Source organism: Rhinoderma darwinii, chromosome 1 (genome assembly GCF_050947455.1).
Source record: "Rhinoderma darwinii isolate aRhiDar2 chromosome 1, aRhiDar2.hap1, whole genome shotgun sequence".
In the NCBI taxonomy this organism is placed as follows: Eukaryota; Metazoa; Chordata; class Amphibia; order Anura; family Rhinodermatidae; genus Rhinoderma; species Rhinoderma darwinii.
Genome location: NC_134687.1, coordinates 646,682,437 through 646,702,713, shown reverse-complemented (window position 1 = coordinate 646,702,713; position 20,277 = coordinate 646,682,437). Strand labels below are relative to the sequence as shown.

General features: G+C 45.6%; 3 protein-coding genes across 4 annotated transcripts in view; 2 read left to right on the top strand and 1 right to left on the bottom strand.

Annotated features, from left to right (window-relative positions):
- LOC142697472 (oocyte zinc finger protein XlCOF29-like) overlaps positions 1-7,655 on the bottom strand; it is a 288,092-nt gene extending 280,437 nt beyond the window's left edge. Inside the window, exon 1 of the mRNA XM_075847687.1 lies at positions 7,547-7,655. The gene's annotated coding sequence lies outside the window, so the exon portion shown is untranslated. The remainder of the gene's footprint in view (positions 1-7,546) is intronic.
- A 252-nt stretch (positions 7,656-7,907) lies between these two features.
- On the top strand, positions 7,908-9,709 carry LOC142697306 (oocyte zinc finger protein XlCOF29-like). Its single transcript, XM_075847686.1, has 3 exons — positions 7,908-8,065; positions 8,852-9,015; positions 9,482-9,709. Exons 2-3 carry the CDS (start codon positions 8,938-8,940, stop codon positions 9,707-9,709), a joined length of 306 nt encoding a protein of 101 aa, XP_075703801.1. The 5' UTR covers positions 7,908-8,065; positions 8,852-8,937.
- Positions 9,710-9,749: 40 nt separating this feature from the next.
- LOC142663939 (uncharacterized) lies at positions 9,750-19,234 on the top strand. 2 transcript variants are annotated; one of them, XM_075842827.1, is made up of 4 exons: positions 9,750-9,857; positions 14,574-14,671; positions 14,838-14,952; positions 16,156-19,234. In XM_075842827.1, the coding sequence occupies exons 1-4, from the start codon at positions 9,773-9,775 to the stop codon at positions 17,550-17,552; spliced, it is 1,695 nt and encodes a 564-aa protein (XP_075698942.1). In that variant the 5' UTR covers positions 9,750-9,772; the 3' UTR covers positions 17,553-19,234. The 2 variants fall into 2 exon arrangements, with proteins under 2 accessions (XP_075698942.1, XP_075699020.1); XM_075842905.1 differs by lacking the exons at positions 9,750-9,857; positions 14,574-14,671 and adding an exon at positions 15,958-15,999 and having other exon boundaries at positions 14,871-14,952.
- The last annotated feature ends 1,043 nt before the right edge of the window (positions 19,235-20,277 follow it).

Sequence of the window (20,277 nt, the reverse complement as noted above, 5' to 3'; positions counted from 1 at the left end):
GTGATTGCGCGGTGTGGGGGGTTTTATATTTCCGGTGATTGCGCTGTGTGGGGTGGGGGGTTATATTTCCGGTGATTGCGCGGTGTGGGGGGGTTTATATTTCCGGTGATTGCGCGGTGTGAGGGGTTTAATATTTCCGGTGATTGCTAGGTGTGAGGGGTTTTATATTTCCGGTGATTGCGCGGTGTGAGGGGTTTTATATTTCCGGTGATTGCGCGGTGTGAGGGGTTTTATAATCCCGGTGATTGCGCGGTGTGAGGGGTTTTATATTCCCGGTGATTGCACGGTGAGAGGGGTTTTATATTTCCGGTGATTGCGCGGTGAGAGGGGTTTTATATTTCCGGTGATTGCGCGGTGTGAGGGGGTTTATATTTCCGGTGATTGCGCGGTGTGGGGGGGGGGGTTTATATTTCCGGTGATTGCGCGGTGTGAGGGGTTTATATTTGCGGTGATTGCACGGTGTGAGGGGTTTATATTTCCGGTGATTGCGCGGTGTGAGGGGTTTTATATTTCCGGTGATTGCGCGGTGTGAGGGGTTTATATTTCCGGTGATTGCGCGGTGTGAGGGGTTTTATATTTCCAGTGATTTCGCGGTGTGGGGGGTTTTATATTTCCGGTGATTGCGCGGTCTGAGGGGGTTTATATTTCCGGTCATTGCGCGGTGTGGGGGGTTTATATTTCTGGTGATTGCGCGGTGTGAGGAGTTTATATTTCCGGTGATTGCGCGGTGTGAGGGGTTTTATATTTCCGGTGATTGCGCGGTGTGAGGGTTTTATATTTCCGTGATTGCGCGGTGTGAGGGGTTTTATATTTCCGGTGATTGCGCGGTGTGAGGGGTTTTATATTTCCGTGATTGCGCAGTGTGAGGAGGTTTATATCTCAGGTGATTGCGCGGTGTGAGGGGTTTATATATCCGGTGATTGCGCGGTGTGAGGGGTTTTATATTTCTGGTGATTGCGCGGTGTGGGGGGTTTATATTTCCGGTGATTGCGCGGTGTGGGGGGGTTATATTTCCGGTGATTGCGCGGTGTGGGGGGGGTGTTTTATATTTCCGGTGATTGCGCGGTGTGAGGGGGTTTATATTTCCGGTGATTGCGCGGTGTGAGGGGTTTATATTTCCGGTTATTGCGCGGTGTGGGGGTTTATATTTCCGGTGATTGCGCGGTGTGGGGGGTTTTATATTTCCGGTGATTGCGCGGTGTGTAATGTTTTATATTTCCGGTAATTGCGCGGTGTGAGGGGATATATTTCCGGTAATTGCGCGGTGTGAGGGGTTTATATTTCCGGTGATTGCGCGGTGTGGGGGGGGTTTATATTTCCGGTGATTGCGCGGTGTGGGGGGTTTATATTTCCGGTGATTGCGCGGTGTGAGGGGGTTTATATTTCCGGTGATTGCGCGGTGTGAGGGGGTTTATATTTCCGGTGATTGCGCGGTGTGAGGGTTTTATATTTCCTGTGATTGCGCGGTGTGAGGGGTTTATATTTCCGGTGATTGCGCGGTGTGAGGGGTTTTATATTTCCGATGTTTGCGCGGTGTGAGGGGTTTATATTTCCGGTGATTGCGCGGTGTGGGGGGGTTTATATTTCAGGTGATTGCGCAGTGTGGGGGGAGGGGTTTTATATTTCCGGTGATTGCGCGGTGTGGGGGGGTTTATATTTCCGGTAATTGCGCGGTGTGGGGGGTTTTATATTTGCGGTGATTGCGCGGTGTGAGGGGTTTTATATTTCCGGTGATTGCACGGTGTGAGGGGTTTATATTTCCGGTGATTGCGCGGTGTGAGGGGGTTTATATTTCCGGTGATTGCGCGGTGTGGGGGGGTTTATATTTCCGGTAATTGCGCGGTGTGGGGGGTTTTATATTTCCGGTGATTGCGCGGTGTGAGGGGTTTTATATTTCCGGTGATTGCACGGTGTGGGGGGGTTTATATTTCCGGTGATTGCGCGGTGTGGGGGGTTTTATATTTCCGGTGAGTGCGCGGTGTGAGGGGTTTTATATTTCCGGTGATTGCGCGGTGTGAGGGGGGGTTTATATTTCCGGTGATTGCGCGGTGTGGGGGGTTTTATATTTCCGGTGAGTGCGCGGTGTGAGGGGTTTTATATTTCCGGTGATTGCGCGGTGTGAGGGGTTTTATATTTCCGGTGATTGCACGGTGTGAGGGGTTTATATTTCCGGTGATTGCGCGGTGTGAGGGGGTTTATATTTCCGGTGATTGCGCGGTGTAAGGGGTTTATATTTCCGGTGATTGCGCGGTGTGAGGGGTTTATATTTCCGGTGATTGCGCGGTGTGTAATGTTTTATATTTCCGGTAATTGCGCGGTGTGAGGGGTTATATTTCCGGTAATTGCGCGGTGTGAGGGGTTTATATTTCCGGTGATTGCGCGGTGAGAGGGGTTTTATATTTCCGGTGATTGCGCGGTGTGGGGGGTTTTATATTTCCGGTAATTGCGCGGTGTGAGGGGTTTATATTTCCGGTGATTGTGTGGTGTGAGAGGTTTTATATTTCCGGTGATTGCGCGGTGTGAGGGGTTTATATTTCCGGTGATTGCGCGGTGTGGGGGGGTTTATATTTCCGGTGATTGCGCGGTGTGAGGGGTTTTATATTTCCGGTGATTGCGCGGTGTGAGGGTTTTATATTTCCGGTGACTGCGCGGTGTGAGGGGTTTTATATTTCCGGTGATTGCGCGGTGTGAGGGGTTTTATATTTCCGGTGATTGCGCGGTGTGGGGGGGGTTTATATTTCCGGTGATTGCGCGGTGTGAGGGGGTTTATATTTCCGGTGATTGCGCGGTGTGAGGGGTTTTATATTTCCGGTGATTGCGGGGTGTGAGGGGTTTATATTTCCGGTGATTGCGCGGTGTGAGGGGGTTTATATTTCCGGTGACTGCGCGGTGTGAGGGGTTTTATATTTCCGGTGATTGCGCGGTGTGAGGGGGTTTATATTTCCGGTGATTGCGCGGTGTGAGGGGTTTTATATTTCCGGTGATTGCGCGGTGTGAGGGGTTTTATATTTCCGGTGATTGCGCGGTGTGGGGGGGGTTTATATTTCCGGTGATTGCGCGTGGGGGGTTTATTTTTCCGGTGATTGCGCGTGGGGGGGCTGTGTTTATATTTCCGGTGATTGCGCGGTGTGAGGGGTTTTATATTTCCGGTGATTGCGCGGTGTGGGGGGGTTTATATTTCAGGTGATTGCGCGGTGGGGGGGTGTGTTTATATTTCCGGTGATTGCGCGGTGTGAGGGGTTTTATATTTCCGGTGATTGCGCGGTGTGAGGGGTTTATATTTCCGGTGATTGCGCAGTGTGAGGGGTTTATATTTGCGGTGATTGCGCGGTGTGGGGGGGTTTATATTTCCGGTAATTGCGCGGTGTGGGGGGTTTTATATTTGCGGTGATTGCACGGTGTGAGGGGTTTTATATTTCCGGTGATTGCGCGGTGTGAGGAGTTTTATATTCCCGGTGATTGCGCGGTGTGAGGGGGTTTATATTTCCGGTGATTGCCGCGGTGTGAGGGGGTTTATATTTCCGGTGATTGTGCGGTGTGAGGGGGTTTATATTTCCGGTGATTGCGCGGTGTGGGGGGTTTATATTTCCGGTGATTGCGCGGTGTGAAGGGTTTATATTTCCGGTGATTGCGCGGTGTGGGGGGTTTAGATTTCCGGTGATTGCGCGGTGTGAGGGGGTTTATATTTCCGGTGATTGCGCGGTGTGGGGGGTTTAGATTTCCGGTGATTGCGCGGTGTGAGGGGTTTATATTTCCGGTGATTGCGCGGTGTGAGGGGTTTTATATTTCCGGTGATTGCGCGGTGTGGGGGGTTTATATTTCCGGTGATTGCGCGGTGTGAGGGGTTTATATTTCCGGTGATTGCGCGGTGTGAGGGGTTTTATATTTCCGGTGATTGCCCGGTGTGAGGGGTTTATATTTCCGGTGATTGCGCGGTGTGAGGGGTTTATATTTCCGGTGATTGCCCGGTGTGAGGGGTTTTATATTTCCGGTGATCGCGTGGTGTGAGGGGTTTATATTTCCGGTGATTGCGCGGTGTGAGGGGTTTTATATTTCCGGTGATTGCGCGGTGTGAGGGGTTTTATATTTCCGGTGATTGCGCGGTGTGAGGGGTTTATATTTCCGGTGATTGCGCGGTGTGAGGGGTTTTATATTTCCGGTGATTGCGCGGTGTGAGGGGTTTATATTTCCGGTGATTGCGCGGTGTGAGGGGGTTTATATTTCCGGTGATTGCGTGGTGTGAGGGGTTTATATTTCCGGTGATTGCGCGGTGTGAAAGGTTTATATTTCCGGTGATTGCGCGGTGTGGGGGGTTTATATTTCCAGTTATTGCGCGGTGTGAGGGGTTTATATTTCCGGTGATTGCGCGGTGTGAGGGGTTTTATATTTCCGGTGATTGCGCGGTGTGGGGGGGGGTTTATATTTCCGGTGATTGCGCGGTGTGAGAGGTTTTATATTTCCGGTGATTGCGCGGTGTGAGGGGGTTTTATATTTCCGGTGATTGCGCGGTGTGGGGGGGGGGTTTATATTTCCGGTGATTGCGCGGTGTGAGGGGTTTTATATTTCCGGTGATTGCGCGGTGTGAGGGGTTTTATATTTCCGGTGATTGCGCGGTGTGAGGGGTTTTATATTTCCGGTGATTGCGTGGTGTGAGGGGTTTTATATTTCCGGTGATTGCGCGGTGTGAGGGGTTTATATTCCCGGTGATTGCGCGGTGTGAGGGGGTTTATATTTCCGGTGATTGCGCGGTGTGAGGGGTTTTATATTTCCGGTGATTGCGCGGTGTGAGGGGTTTTATATTTCCGGTGATTGCGTGGTGTGAGGGGTTTTATATTCCCGGTGATTGCGCGGTGTGAGGGGTTTATATTCCCGGTGATTGCGCGGTGTGAGGGGTTTATATTCCCGGTGATTGCGCGGTGTGAGGGGTTTATATTCCCGGTGATTGCGCGGTGTGAGGGGTTTATATTCCCGGTGATTGCGCGGTGTGGGGGGGTTTATATTTCCGGTGATTGCGCGGTGTGAGGGGTTTATATTTCCGGTGATTGTGCGGTGTGGGGGGTTTATATAACCGGTGATTGCGCGGTGTGAGAGGTTTATATTTCCGGTCATTGCGCGGTGTGAGGGGGTTTATATTTCCGGTGATTGCGCGGTGTGGGGGGTTTATATTTCCGGTGATTGCGGGGTGTGAGAGGTTTTATATTTTCGGTGATTGCGGGGTGTGAGAGGTTTTATATTTCCGGTGATTGCGCGGTGTGAGGGGTTTATATAACCGGTGATTGCGCGGTGTGAGAGGTTTATATTTCCGGTCATTGCGCGGTGTGAGGGGGTTTATATTTCCGGTGATTGCGCGGTGTGGGGGGGTTTATATTTCCGGTGATTGCGCGGTGTGAGGGGTTTATATTTCCGGTGATTGAGCCGTGTGAGGGGTTTATATTTCCGGTGATTGCACGGTGTGGGGGGGGTTTATATTTCCGGTGATTGCGCGGTGTGAGGGGTTTATATTTCCGGTGATTGCGCGGTGTGGGGGGTTTATATTTCCGGTGATTGCGCGGTGTGAGGGGTTTATATTTCCGGTGATTGCACGGTGTGTGGGGGTTTTATATTTCCGGTGATTGCGCGGTGTGAGGGGTTTTATATTTCCGGTGATTGCGCGGTGTGAGGGGTTTATATTTCCGGTGATTGCGCGGTGTGGGGGGTTTATATTTCCGGTGATTGCGCGGTGTGAGGGGTTTATATTTCCGGTGATTGCGCGGTGTGAGGGGTTTTATATTTCCGGCGATTGCGCGGTGTGGGGGGGTTTTATATTTCCGGTGATTGCGCGGTGTGAGGGGTTTTATATTTCCGGTGATTGCGCGGTGTGGGGGGTTTATATTTCCGGTGATTGCGCGGTGTGAGGGGTTTATATTTCCGGTGATTGCGCGGTGTGGGGGGTTTATATTTCCGGTGATTGCGCGGTGTGAGGGGTTTTATATTTCCGGTGATTGCGCGGTGTGGGGGGTTTTATATTTCCGGTAATTGCGCGGTGTGAGGGGTTTTATATTTCCGGTAATTGCGCGGTGTGGGGGGTTTATATTTCCGGTGATTGCGCGGTGTGAGGGGTTTATATTTCCGGTGATTGCGCGGTGTGAGAGGTTTTATATTTCCGGTGATTGCGCGGTGTGAGGGGTTTATATTTCCGGTGATTGCGCGGTGTGAGGGGTTTTATATTTCCGGTGATTGCGCGGTGTGAGGGGTTTATATTTCCGGTGATTGCGCGGTGTGAGGGGTTTTATATTTCCGGTGATTGCGCGGTGTGGGGGGTTTATATTTCCGGTGATTGCGCGGTGTGAGGGGTGTTATATTTCCGGTGATTGCGCGGTGTGAGGGGTTTATATTTCCGGTGATTGCGCGGTGTGGGGGGTTTATATTTCCGGTGATTGCGCGGTGTGAGGGGTTTATATTTCCGGTGATTGCGCGGTGTGAGGGGTTTATATTTCCGGTGATTGTGCGGTGTGAGGGGTTTTATATTTCCGGTGATTGCGCGGTGTGGGGGGTTTATATTTCCGGTGATTGCGCGGTGTGAGGGGTTTATATTTCCGGTGATTGCGCGGTGTGAGGGGTTTTGTGGCACGAGCTGTAGATTTTGTTGGTGACATTTTGGGTGCATTTTTTTGTGGGTTAAAAAACGTGATTTCTAATAATTTGAACTTTAACGGATGTGGCAATAACCTTTAATTATTTTTAATGCTTACATCATGTAAAAAAACAACAAACACAAAACGTATTACAATGGTAACCGGTCGGCATCGCGCAATTTAGTTGGCGGACAGGGGAAGCCCCTATCTCTGTATGAGGCCTTATTCACACAGACGTGTCCGTTACGCACACGCAAAACGTCCATGTGGCATCAGCATATGGTGCGTGGCTGCGTGATTTTCGCGCAGCCGTCATCATTATGACACTCTGGTTTTATGTTTACACACGTGGTGCTTTTCTGTTTTCATTCATTCTTTTTACTGCTGTTGCGCGAATCACGCGCGGCACCCGGAAGTGATTCTGTGTGCCGAGCGCGATTTGCACGCACCCATTGACTTCAATGGGTGTGTGCTGCGCAAAACACGGGCAAACATAGGACATGTCGTGAGTTTTACGCAGCGCACATACGCTGCGTGGAATTCACTGACAGTCTGAACGGCCCCATTCACTTACATAGGTCCGTGCGACGCGTGTGAAAATTTTCACGCGCGCGTAACACGGACGTATAACACGTTCGTGTGAATAAGGCCTAACTGATAGGTCGATATCACAGCGTCTGAGGGGTTAAAAGGCCGGGTTTGCGCAGTCTCCGATCTTGGCGGTTGCCGGCGGCTGTGAGAAGCCGTGTACGGTGCAGGCTCCGCTCCTTCTAGTGTGACGGCGCAAGTCCAACATAATACTATAGACCTGATGTCACCAAGGGGTTAAACCCTCCTGTATTTCATATTAAAATAAATAATAATAATTACCAACACTGTGCCAGACAAAAAACGCACCAAAACCGGGCGGAAATGACCTCATGTAACCTTACCTTACTACTGCATCATGGGAAATCTCATGACTGATAACAGAGAGAACACGAAACAACAGCGGTGACCGGAAGTCATGTACACCCGCCCAGCGCTGCTCTCTACCTCATACACGGCAACAGCTAAAGGACCTGTGATGACGTCACCGCCATGTGACCGGGACAGAACTCCGCCCCTCACACCACGTGATCATCATCACTTCTCAACGTATCACCGGAGCAACGCCCGCTTTCAGAGCTCCGCCCATTGATATCACGTGATCAACATAACAGGTTCCACATCCACCACTCCTCTATACTGATAAGCTCCACCCCTCCCGCCCCAGTCACGTGGTAGTGACGTCATCACAGGTCCTTCAGCTATTTCCATGTAAGAGGTAGAGAGCAGCGCTGGTCGGGTGTTCTCTCTGTTATCAGTCACTCCTGTATGAGTGTTTATACAGAGAGCTGTCAATCATTGAGTGACCAAGCCCACTGGACTCCTAGCCGGGATTTAACCCCTCCATTGCCGGCCTCTTTGGGGTAAGTTGTTATTTCTGGTCTTTGTAGTGGTCGGGTGTTTTGTGGGACGAGTCGTGTTTTGTAATGACATAATATTTGGGACTTACAACTTATTCACTGACTTTTATACGTTTCTTGTTAATGTCGTTGACCGTGCGGTTTAAGGGAATGTTCACACGTAGCGAATACGACCCACAACACGCAAGGAAATCACCCGAATATTCACCCCAAATGGTGGACGTATAATCCTCCCGAATATCTACTACAGAAATACAACAAGGCCGATCCCCACCTCTCCCAGCGTTACCATAGCAACACGTCCCTGCTCTTCCGGCTGTGTCCAGGTGACCCCTATAATGACATGTGACCTCTCTAGCCTGTGATTGGCTGCAGGGGTCACATGATGAGAAAATGTCTTCATTTTACTCTTCTCACCTCAGAGATATGCCAGATATATGGGGGTCCCACCTCTATGTGGAGAACGGGGGTCCCCCGACCCGCTTGGTGAGGTGATGACTACATCCAGGTGGAGAATGAATGGAGAGGTGACCACACATGTGCACGACTCTCTCCATTCACTTGTATAGGAGGACCAGAAACAGCCGAGCACGGCCAGAGGTGGAGCCGCATCTATCAGACATTTCTGGCATATCCTGGGGAGAAATGTCCGTGTTGGGAATACCCCTTTATTCCATGTGGTGACGGCTCTGAGAAGATGTTTCTCTCAATGATGAATAAGTGAGGTTCTGTATGTCACACTTGATGTTGTCCCCTGTATGATTTCCATCTTCTCCTTTCTTCATAAAGACGTCTGCAGTACCAGATCCTCCAGTTCCTCCAGTTTTCTCATCTTCTCCTCCACAACGTTCCTTCTCCTGAATGACCCACCAAGGATGAACAAGGACAGGAATGAGATGAGCAGAAGAATATTAGACTTCACCTTGGAGATCATCTACCTGTTGAGCGGAGAGGTAAACTTTTCTACATTATAGAACAAGTCCCACATAGGGAAGGGACAATACATAATAGGAAGAATCCAGTGTCCTGTATAACAGCGTCCAGACCTTCCAAGTGACGTCAAGAAGCTGAAGGTCAGCCACCAATATGGTCAGTTATGTGTCATGTCACCAATGCAGCAATAGTAATGTTGTAGAGCAATGAGAATGACCAGGAACCAGGAGGATCAGGATGACCTCTATATAGAAACATAGGAGATGACGGCAGGAGGAGAGCACATGGTCCATCTAGTCCCCCTAATATTATTTCCTTTTTAGTTTTGGCCTCGTTCTATTTTCTCAATGTCTTTTTGTAGATGAGGTCTCCAGTATTACAGATGTGGGGTCACTAGAGCTCTATGCAGCGGGGTCACAATCTCCCTCTTTCTACTGAGGGGGGAATACTGTGTTCAGTTCTCTAAGTGTCTCTCTCCATACACAGGAGTACACAATAGTGAAGAAGACATCGGGTGACTGTACGACTCCCATCATCCATGAGTCAGGAGGATGGAGCAGTAGTCCCATCACAGAGCCTCCCCCTCACTCCCGGATACATGAGAAGAAGATCTTAGAACTGATCTACAAGATGACGGAGCTGCTGACTGGAGAGGTGACACTGCTGGGAATGCTGGGAAATTCTACAGTAACAGCACTGGAGGTGTCTGGGTAATGACTGTATCATTGTGTGTGTCAGGTTCCTATAAGGTGTCAGGATGTCACTGTCTATCTCTCCATGGAGGAGTGGGAGTATCTAGAAGAACACAAGGATCTGTACGCGGATGTCATGATGGAGGACTACCGGCCGCGCACATCACAAGGTAAGAGGAGACAATGACATTTAACGTAGAAGCTCCACCATTTCAGCTCTTTTTCACATCAGGTTAGAGCTCTGTTTGCTGTATACGTCCAACAAATCCATAGAGTTCCATTCATTCGCCATTTACTGAACACAGTAAAACTGAGGTCTGCCGGCCTTCTGCTGGATGTGTGCAGTTTGGGTGAGGTAATACATGATTTGGGTTGTTTTTTTTGGTGGTTGGTAGTATGTCTCTCGTAGAGTGAGGTAAATAGCATGTCTAGTTAGTGGTCAGCCGAGCAGAGGTTAATTTATGTTTTGTGTCAATGTAAATAAAGGCGTACGTATTTTAGTCTGTATTTTGCCACAAAAATAAAAAAACAGTCAGAGCACCTGTCCAAAAAAACTTCTGTGTCACAGTCTCTGCATTTTGCCTCTTGCTACAGAGCTAATTCCCACAGTTTATAGTTTTATTCTTTTACATTTGTTACATTGTTTGGAATGACGTAGCATGTGAATTGAAGGAATCCACAGCAGGAATGCAGACGTGAACAGGGATCTAAGGTGACTGGTGAGACAGAGCACATAAAGGGGATAAATCCGGGAGAATTGGGTACATCAATAACGTTTTCTATGACTTCATTCAGTATTTTCATGTAGAAAGCTGTTTTGGGCTGAATTCACACTAGGGATGCACAATGCATCAAAATTTCAATACCATTTCGATGCTGTGCTGGGTAAAACTTCAATACCGTCAATTTATGTATTTCGATACTAAGCGGTGCGGCCACACAGCTTCGTATTGAAATACATAAAGCGGACATGGCGCACACACTATGCAACGACCGTGATGTTCTCTTCCTTCAGTGACCACTCCTCTCATCATTCGTGCCGGCCTCATCGCAGTAGGAGGGAGGAACGCTCCTTTCTCTACTGCCACCAATGATGATCTGAGTATGTGAGAAGGAACAGTGAGGGAGGGGAATGTCGCGAGCGGCACAGGGTTTCTGATTACGTGCCTGTGACGTTTGCGCCACAAATGTGGAATGAGGACCATGCTGAGGTGTTCACTGGCAGCCCAGCCCCAGGCAGGTATTGCTTAGAGCAAAGCAAAAGCTTGAAATAAAGGCACTAGAGTAGGCACTAGTATTTTCTGCAGCCGGCATTGAGGAACATGGGGGTTAATGTGACCCACATTAACACCAATGTTGAGGGAAATGATTGGGTCACTGAATTTAGTACCTCCATGTGCCTCACATTTATAGTTATTAACCCCGTCATGTACCTCACACATTAACCGAATGTTGCCCAGTATGACAGAGAGGTACTTGATGGGATCACTTTGTATAAGGCCGGATTCACACGAGTGTGTGCGTTTTGCGCGCGCAAAAATGTGGCGTTTTGCGCATGCAAAAGGTCCATAACCGCCCCGTGAGTCAGCAGCATATGATGCGTGGCTGCGTGATTTTCGCACAGCTGCCATCATTATGACACTCTGTATTTATGTTTGTAAACAGAAAAGCACGTGGTGCTTTTCTGTTTTCTGTTTTCATTCATAGTTTTTACTGCTGTTGCGCGAATCACGGGCGTCACACGGAAGTGCTTCCGTGTGCTGCTCGTGATTTTCGCGCACCCATTGACCTCAATGGGTGCGTGATGCGCGAAAAACGCACAAATATTGGACAAGTCGTGAGTTTTACGCAGCGGTGTCCGCTGCGTGAAAATTACGGACTGTCTGAACGGCTCCATTTACTAATATAGGTCCGTGCAAAGCGTGTGAAAATCATGCGCGTTGCACGGACGTATTATACGTTAGTCTGAATAAGCCCTAAAGATTATAATAGGCAACAATGGGTTAACGTGTGAGGGAAATGATGGGGTTAATTACTATTAGGCCTTATTCACATGTCTGTGTTCGGACCGTGAGATACGGATCATATGTCGGTCACATTTCCCGGACCGAACACCGTTCAGGGTGCCGGACTCCTAGCATCATAGTTATGTAAGATGCTAGGTGTCTCTGCCGCCCCTCGGGTATTTTGTCCCACATGTTTTAAGTACGGGATGGTAGTCCCACGGGAAGGCAGTGACTTACAGCAGCAAGGATGACTATGATTCTAAGGGTATGTGCACACGCTAGCTACCTTTTACGTCTGAAAAGACAGACTGTTTTCAGGAGAAAACAGCTGCGTCGTTTCAGACGTAAAAGCTCCTCCTCGCATTATGCGAGGCGTCTTTGACGCTCGTAAATCTTGAGCTGCTCTTCATTGACTTCAATGACGAACGGCTCAAATTACGTTGCAAAGAAGTGTCCTGCACTTCTTTGCCGAGGCAGTCATTTTACGCGTCGTCATTTGGCAGCTGTCAAACGACGACGCGTAAATGACAGCTCGTCTGCACAGTACGTTGGCAAACCCATTCAAATGAATGGGCAGATGTTTGCCAACGTATTGTAGCCCTACTTTCAGACGTAAAACGAGGCATAATACGCCTCGTTTACGTCTGAAAATAGGTCGTGTGATCCCAGCCTAAGAGCTCGTCTTCCTGAACTGTGTTCGCTCGGGAAATGCGACCGACATATGTTCTGTATCTCACGGCTGGGCAAAGCCATGTGAATAAGGCCTCAATGTGAGGCACATAGAGTTTCAAAATTGATAACATCATGTGCCTCACATCAGAAAATGGAAGGACTTTTATATTTTTGTATTTTTTTTATATTTTTGGTAAAATATAGTTTTGGTATCAAGAATTAATATCTTACTCTAAGGCCGGATTCACAGCTCCATGTGTCAGCCCTGTATGATGCGCGGCTGCGTGCTTTTCGCGCAGCCGCCATCATTATGACACTCCGTTTGGATGTTTGTAAACAGAAAAGCACGTGGTGCTTTTCTGTTTTCATTCATCCTTTTCACTGCTGTAGCTCGAATCACGCGCATCCCACGGAAGTGCTTCCATGTGGTGTGCGTGATTTTCACGCACCCATTGACTTCAATGAGTGCGTGATGCGCAAAACACGCACAAAGAACAGACATGTCGTGACTTTTACGCAGCGGACTCACGCTGCGTAAAAATCACGCAACCTTCTGCACGGCCGCATAGACTAATATAGGTCCGTGCGACGCACGTGAGAATCACGCGCGTTGCACGGACGTATATCACGTTCATCTGAATAAGCCCTAAGTCTCGGTATCGTAGTCCGAATTTTGGTGTTGTGACAGCCCTTATTCACACGCGTCGTTGTTTTTAAAACAAAGTTGCAGTATTCAATGCAGTTTTTTTTTTTTTTTAGCCAAAGCCATAAATAGATTAAAAAGGAATGGGAAATACAGTGAAGGAAATAAGTATTTGATCCCTTGCTGATTTTGTAAGTTTGCCCACTGTCAAAGACATGAACAGTCTAGAATTTTTAGGCTAGGTTAATTTTACCAGTGAGAGATAGATTATATTAAAAAAAACCCTGAAAATCACAATGTCAAAATGATATATATTTATTTGCATTGTGCACAGGGAAATAAGTATTTGATCCCCTACCAACCATTAAGAGTTCAGCCTCCTCCAGACCAGTTACACGCTCCAAATCAACTTGGTGCCTGCATTATAGACAGATCTTACATGGTCACCTGTATAAAAGACTCCTGTCCACAGACTCAATTTATCAGTCTGACTCTAACCTCTACAACATGGGCACGACCAAAGAGCTTTCTAAGGATGTAAGGGACAAGATCATAGACCTGCACAAGGCTGGAATGGGCTACAAAACCATAAGTAAGACGCTGCATGAGGAGACAACTGTTGGTGCAATAGTAAGAAAATGGAAGACCTACAAAATGACTCAATTAGGTGATTTCTACTCTACTAGCTGACAGAAAGACGGTAACGTCACACATTTACCTTAGTTAGTCTTCTTCAACTTTTCCAGAGAGATGATATCTAGAGTGGTTCTGTTATCCCTACTATTCTAGATCTTCTTATAGGAAGAACTTAACAAAAATGTAAAGCCTAGTTATATTAACGTACAGGACTTTATAGATAGGACCCATGTTGATAGTAAAGAATGAATCACCGGGCTGGGATTTTTTAAACCCTTTAGACGCAACATACATGTATGTCATGGTTTGGGGGAGGGCAGGATATGGTGCGGGCTCACCGACTTATTGGGAGTCAGCTGTGTATTAGAGCTTACACTTCGCTCCGACAGGATTGGAAATAACGCTGATATTTCCATTTAACCGTTTTGTTTTTAATGGCATCGTATAATGTACTGCAGAATTTAAACTCGTACCGCAAAAAACAAGCTCTCATATGACTACAGTGCATGTCAACAAAAGCATAAAAAAAGATATGTTCTTGGAAACGGGGTGGAAAAGAGAAAATTAAATACTAATAATGGTCTGGTACTTAAGGGTTAATTTTGTGTATATGTATATATATACAACTAACAGATGAAGTGAATAACATTGATTATCTCGTCACAATGACGCCTGATAGTCGGTTCCTGAAGTTGATTAGTTGGAAGCAGGAAAAATGGGCAAGTGTAAGGATCTGTGCGACTGACAAGGGTCAAATTGTGATGGCTAAACGACTGGGTCATCTCCTGAACGAACGGTCTTGTGGAGTGTTCCTGGAATGCAGTGATAGGTTCCTACTAGAAGTCGGAATGTAAGGTGTAGAGAGAAGTGTCTGATATATAGACAGATATACAGTAGTCATGTATTCAGTCACTGTGTGTTTCCTACAGATGGATCCAGTAGGAGAAATCCACCAGACAGATGTCCCAGTCCTCTGTATTCCCAGGACTGTCCAGAGGAAAATCACAATGTCCCAGAGAATCATCAGGTAGATGAAGCTGAGCCCTATACCAGATCTATATAGGGGGGTGTGGAGCTTTTTGGTCCTGCGGTCATAGATGTGGTCAAAGATTTTGGGGGTTTCTTATGTTGATCTGATAGATTATTCGCAGTCTCTGCTGTATTGCTCTGAATTGTTACATATGTGAAATCAGGGGGAAGATCTTCCTAATATTAAAGTGGAGAATAAAGCAGAAGAAGATTCGGTCAGGGGTGATCAACCGTGTAAGAGTGAAGTGGAGGAGGAAATTTCAGGAGGTGTTATCACAGGTAAGTAATAATGAATTTAGGAAGTGAATTGGAAGGTGTGTTAAGGTGAGGTTCCTCCTTAGTTCTACATTGAACTACATTACATTAAATTATTATCACGCAGTAAATAAGTCATATTATGGTCACGTCGACGGAACAAAAAAGTTATGGGTCTCGGAATGTGTAAAGTCATAAAATGTTTATAAAAGTTTTTATTGCGCAATTGTATTAAAATATAAAAAAAATTACACGTTTAGTATCGACAATAATCATACCCACCCATAAAATGAAACCAACGTTATTCAATGGCTGGGAATAAAATCCCAAAAATAAAGTAATGATGCCGTTTTTGGCTCAGTTTTTTTTTTTTTTTTAGCCAAGGCCAGAAATGGATTCAATAGGAAGGAAAATATAAAGAAAAGTTTGATGCTTTTATTTATTTTTTTTACCTGTGTTTTGGCTTAAAAAGCTGTGTCAAAAACTGCATTATAACTGCATGTATGATTGTGGCCTAAAGATGTTTTTAAAAAAATTATGATTTGGTGACTGTGCATGTCCATAAATTCAGCCTGAGATGTGTGCTTTGTCTCATGGCACATTAACCTTGTTAAAGGCAGACTGGCTAACATTAGATTGTCCTCAAACTGTGTTCACACATGGGGGCCATGGTGTGACTGATGTCGAAAACTACGTCGGCATTCTGTTTCACTGCAAGTGTTTTTATTTATTTTGCGGGTAAAACAGGTGTTGGAAAAAATCTGTGCCGTTTTGAGGTAAACCGCTTTTCATAAGTCTGATGCCTAATTGGATTGAAGGGCCTAATGTGTTGGCAGAGGACAGGCTTGATTTCCAGGCAGGGTTGTGATTTTCAGATTTATTATTTTTGATCAAGTCTAGGTTTATGTAATTTCAAGTGGTCACTGAATGTGATCACCAGAATCCTGATTAAAATATATCAATGACAAAGCTTTAGAAGGCTGTAATCACACAGGCAGTTTTTGATGCAGTTTTTTTTTTTTTTTTAAGCCAAAGCCATTAGTGAATTCAAAAGGAATTTGTAACATAAAGGTAAGACTTCTATCTCTCCTTGATGCTGGATCTACTTCTGGGTTTGGCTAAAATAAAGTGTCTAAAAAAAACTGCATGTGTGTTTCATGTTATAAATGTCAACATTGTGGTTTTAAATAATAAAAAATAAGCACAAAATCCATTTTAATCCAACAGAAAATCGCAGTGAGAACTCTGAGGAAAACTTCATGTCATCACTAAATTGTAAAGTAGAAGATGAAGATATCATGCAGCAGTCCTCAGGAGGAAAGATCACTACCATTAATGTACATCCAGGACTTCACAGTACAGATCTAGCATATAATTCCACTAATCATGAGGAACATTCTCCTGACCAATCACATATTGTTACCACAAGTACAGCTCAGAAAGGGGGTAAAAGGTTTCAATGTGGTGAGCAGTTTACAAAAACCCCAGGTTATTTTACGCACAGAAGAATTCACACAGGGGAGAAACTGTACTCCTGTTCAGAATGTGGGAAGTGCTTTATAGGTCAATCAAGTTTAGTTAGACATCAGAGGATTCACAAAGGAGAGAAACCATATTTATGTTCAAAATGTGGGAAATGTTTTATACATAAGTCACGTCTTGTTACACATGAGAGAAGTCACACAGGAGAGAAGCCGTATTCATGTTTACTATGTGGTAAATGTTTTACGCAAAAATCCAGTCTTGTTAAACATCAGAGAAGACACAATGGGGAAAAGCCATACTCCTGTTCAGAATGCGGGAAGTGCTTTACAGATAAATCAAGTCTTCTTATACATGAGACAATTCATACAGGGGAGAAGCCATATTCGTGTACAGATTGTGGGAAAAGTTTTATACATAAGTCACGTCTTGTTACACATGGGAGAACTCACACAGGAGAGAAGCCGTATTCATGTTCACTATGTGGTAAATGTTTTATACATAAATCAAATCTTGTTAAACATCAGAGAATTCACACAGGGGAGAAGTTGAATTCATGTTCAGAATGTGGGAAATATTTTATAAATAAATCAGATCTAGTTGCACATGAGAGAATTCACACAGGAGAGAAACCGTATTCATGTTCAGAATGTGGGAAATGTTTTACAAATAAATCGCATCTTGTTAGACATGAGAGAATTCACACAGGAGAGAAGCCATATTCATGTTCAGAATGTGGGAAAAGTTTTATAAATAAATTAAATCTTGTTAAACATGAGAGGATTCACACAGGGGAGACGGATTCATGTTCAGAATGTGGGAAATATTTTATAAATAAATCCGATCTAGTTGCACATCAGAGAATTCACACAGGGGAAAAACCATATTCATGTTCAGAATGTGGGAAATGTTTTACAAATAAATCAAATCTTGTTGCACATGAGAGAATCCACACAAGAGTAAAACCGTATTCATGTTTAGAATGTGGGAAATGTTTTACAAATAAATCAAATGTTGTTCGACATGAGAGAATTCACACAGGAGAGAAGCCATATTCATGTTCAGAATGTGAGATATGTTTTATTACTAATGCTAAACTTCGGGATCATCAGAGAAGTCACACAGGAGAGAAGCCACATTGATGCTCAGAACGTGGGAAGTGCTTCATAGATAAATCAAGTCTTGTTACACATCAGAGGATTCACACAGCAGAGGAGCCATTTCATGTTCCAAATTTGGGAAGTGTTTGTTTTTTTTATTACTAAAACCATGCTAAGGGGTCATCAGAGAAGTCCTACAGTGGAGAAGCCGTTTTTATTTTATGTGTAATATGTTTTAAAAGGAGGTACAATTTTGAATTTCAGCATAGAATTCGCATAGAGAAGAAATCATATTAGTGCTTAGAACGTGGGAGTTGCTATAAGTGCAAATCAAGATTAATACATCAGGTTATTCAAAGACATTATACAGTGTAACGTCCGTGGTTGCTGACCACGAACTCCTTCCATCCAGTCGACGCCCATCTCTCCAGAGATGTCTGCACATATGGCCGTCCTGTTCCGCAGTGACCACAAGGGTGCGCTCACGAGCTCAGTCCTGACTTGAGGAGCCTAAGCGCACGCATGTGGGTAATTGAGCTGATTGCTCCCTGGACTATAAGAAGGTCCCAGCCTCCATGCCTGAGCGTTGTTTATCGTATCCTAGTTTGTCTTGCAAATGACCTCCTAGTGTTTTCCAGTTCCAGTGATCCTGTATCCCGTGCTATCCTGTTCCAGTGCCGTGTTGTGCTGTAGCCGTGCTGTGCTGTACCTACGCCTGTCCTGCTGCTCAACGCTTGACGTCTACCTGCTGCCTAGTCCCAGCCGAGCCTGCCTTGCTACTGTCCGAGCTGCCACAGGTACCTTATATGAACTGTGACCTGCACCCTGTTGGCCAGCTGCCATACCGCCAAGGCGGTTTGGCCCAGTGGGTCCACGAACCCAACGTGACATACAGAGTGTTCATTCTTTGGGTGGAATTAGCCTGGATCTGCCAAGCAACCAAATTATATTTACTTGAGGTAACCTGTGACCCGGGATCCATGGAGAAAAGGCTTGTAGATATAAGAAAAGAAGAGCCTTGTTTACTGTCAAACAGAGAAGCTGAATTTCAACCATAAACCTCGCTTATTACTGTATTCATAAGGACACCCACAACTCAGGAGAATCCAGAGTGACATAGTTCATGAGCAAACTAGTCTTGCCCTGATATTTTTCTGAATGACAAAGGCTTTTTATCTAAGACACAATGTGGTTTTTATTTGTAAAGCTAATTTGCAACTGTAGACAGCCATAGTGGCGGAAACTACCTGTAGGTCATGTAAAGAAATTCTGGTGTTCTTAAAGACTTCTCTCAGCAACTTGCATTCTGCTTTCAGGCTAATCTCACTGAGAGAGACTGGCCTGGGCCAAATGGCAGTAGTCTGAAATCTCCATGTGTGGATGGTTTTCTGGACAGTGGAAGGATTGACATTTAATAGTTAAGCCATCATCCCTTTCCAAACTTTATAGGCATTCAAAACTTTTCTGTAGGCATTGTTCTACTACACTATTCTCCTAAAATCTCTCTTAAGGAAATATTCACACAGCAGATTTGTTGCAGAAATGTCTGCAACTGTTCCCTTCATCTGAATGGGGCTTGCTGAATCCATGTGCATGCTGCAGAAACAACCCCACTCAGATCTAAAGAACAGATTTTCAGTTGCAGAAATTTCTGCAAATCTGTCACATGTAAAGCCTAACAATGTATTAACTATTGGTACCAAATCTGGAGAAATGATTTCTAATTTTGTGATAAAGATCTGTGAATTTTCATTTTAATAAATTATTTCAAAGTCAATTTGTTGGAGTTTTTTTATGTTCAATTCCATCACCGTTATGTCTTTTTAAAATGTCCATACATGTTAAAAACAAAAGAATATGCTAGGGACGTCTTTACGAAACTGTAGTTGGAGACTTAGGCACTGCAGGCTCTATAAGGCTAGAAACACACAGGCAGTTTTATGGTTTGATTTGTTTAAGCTGTTTTTGAGACCAGAGTGGAAAAATATAAAAGAAGGACTTCTACTTCTCCTACCTTCTGGATCCACTTCTGGCTTTGGCTCAACAAACTAACTCAAATGCTTCACTTCAAACTAGTAAAGTCAACTCTATTATGATCCCGACAATTGCAGTGGGAGCCTCGCTGTCATTCACAGAAAGACACACCAGGATCGCGTGATCACCATCACCTACATGCACGTCAGGATGCGGGAAGGGGGCCCCTCCCATGACATATATACGTGAAAAGGTGGGAAGGGGTTAAGCTTATGGATTTGAACGGTTCAGGGGTTTTGTCAAATACTTTAGTGCAAAAATCAGATCCTGTTGTGAAGGGTCTAAAAGATCTTAATCTGGAGACTGCCATGATAAATATTCTTATTAATCTGTGCTTGGTCGATTTTAGGTTTCAAGGTAATTCACATAGAGGTACTTTTATCTTTTTATGCATGTCCGTATTTACAACAAGGCAGGGCAGGTGCCTAGGGTGTCAGGAAGTAAGGAGCCAACACTTTACAGACACTTTTTTTTTTTTTCACATACAAGTCCTGCTAGTGCTGAATAATTGGTTGATAATCTGGCAGGGGTGAGAGGACTAAGCCTTAGGCCTCATTTACACGAGCGTGTGCGTTTTGCGCACGCAAAAAAATGCAGCGTTTTGCGTGCGCAAAAGGCACTTGACAGCTCCGTGTGTCATCAGTGTATGATGCGCGGCTGCGTGATTTTCGCGCAGCCGCTATCATAGAGATGAGGCTAGGCGATGTCAGGAAATAGTCACTGTCCAGGGTGC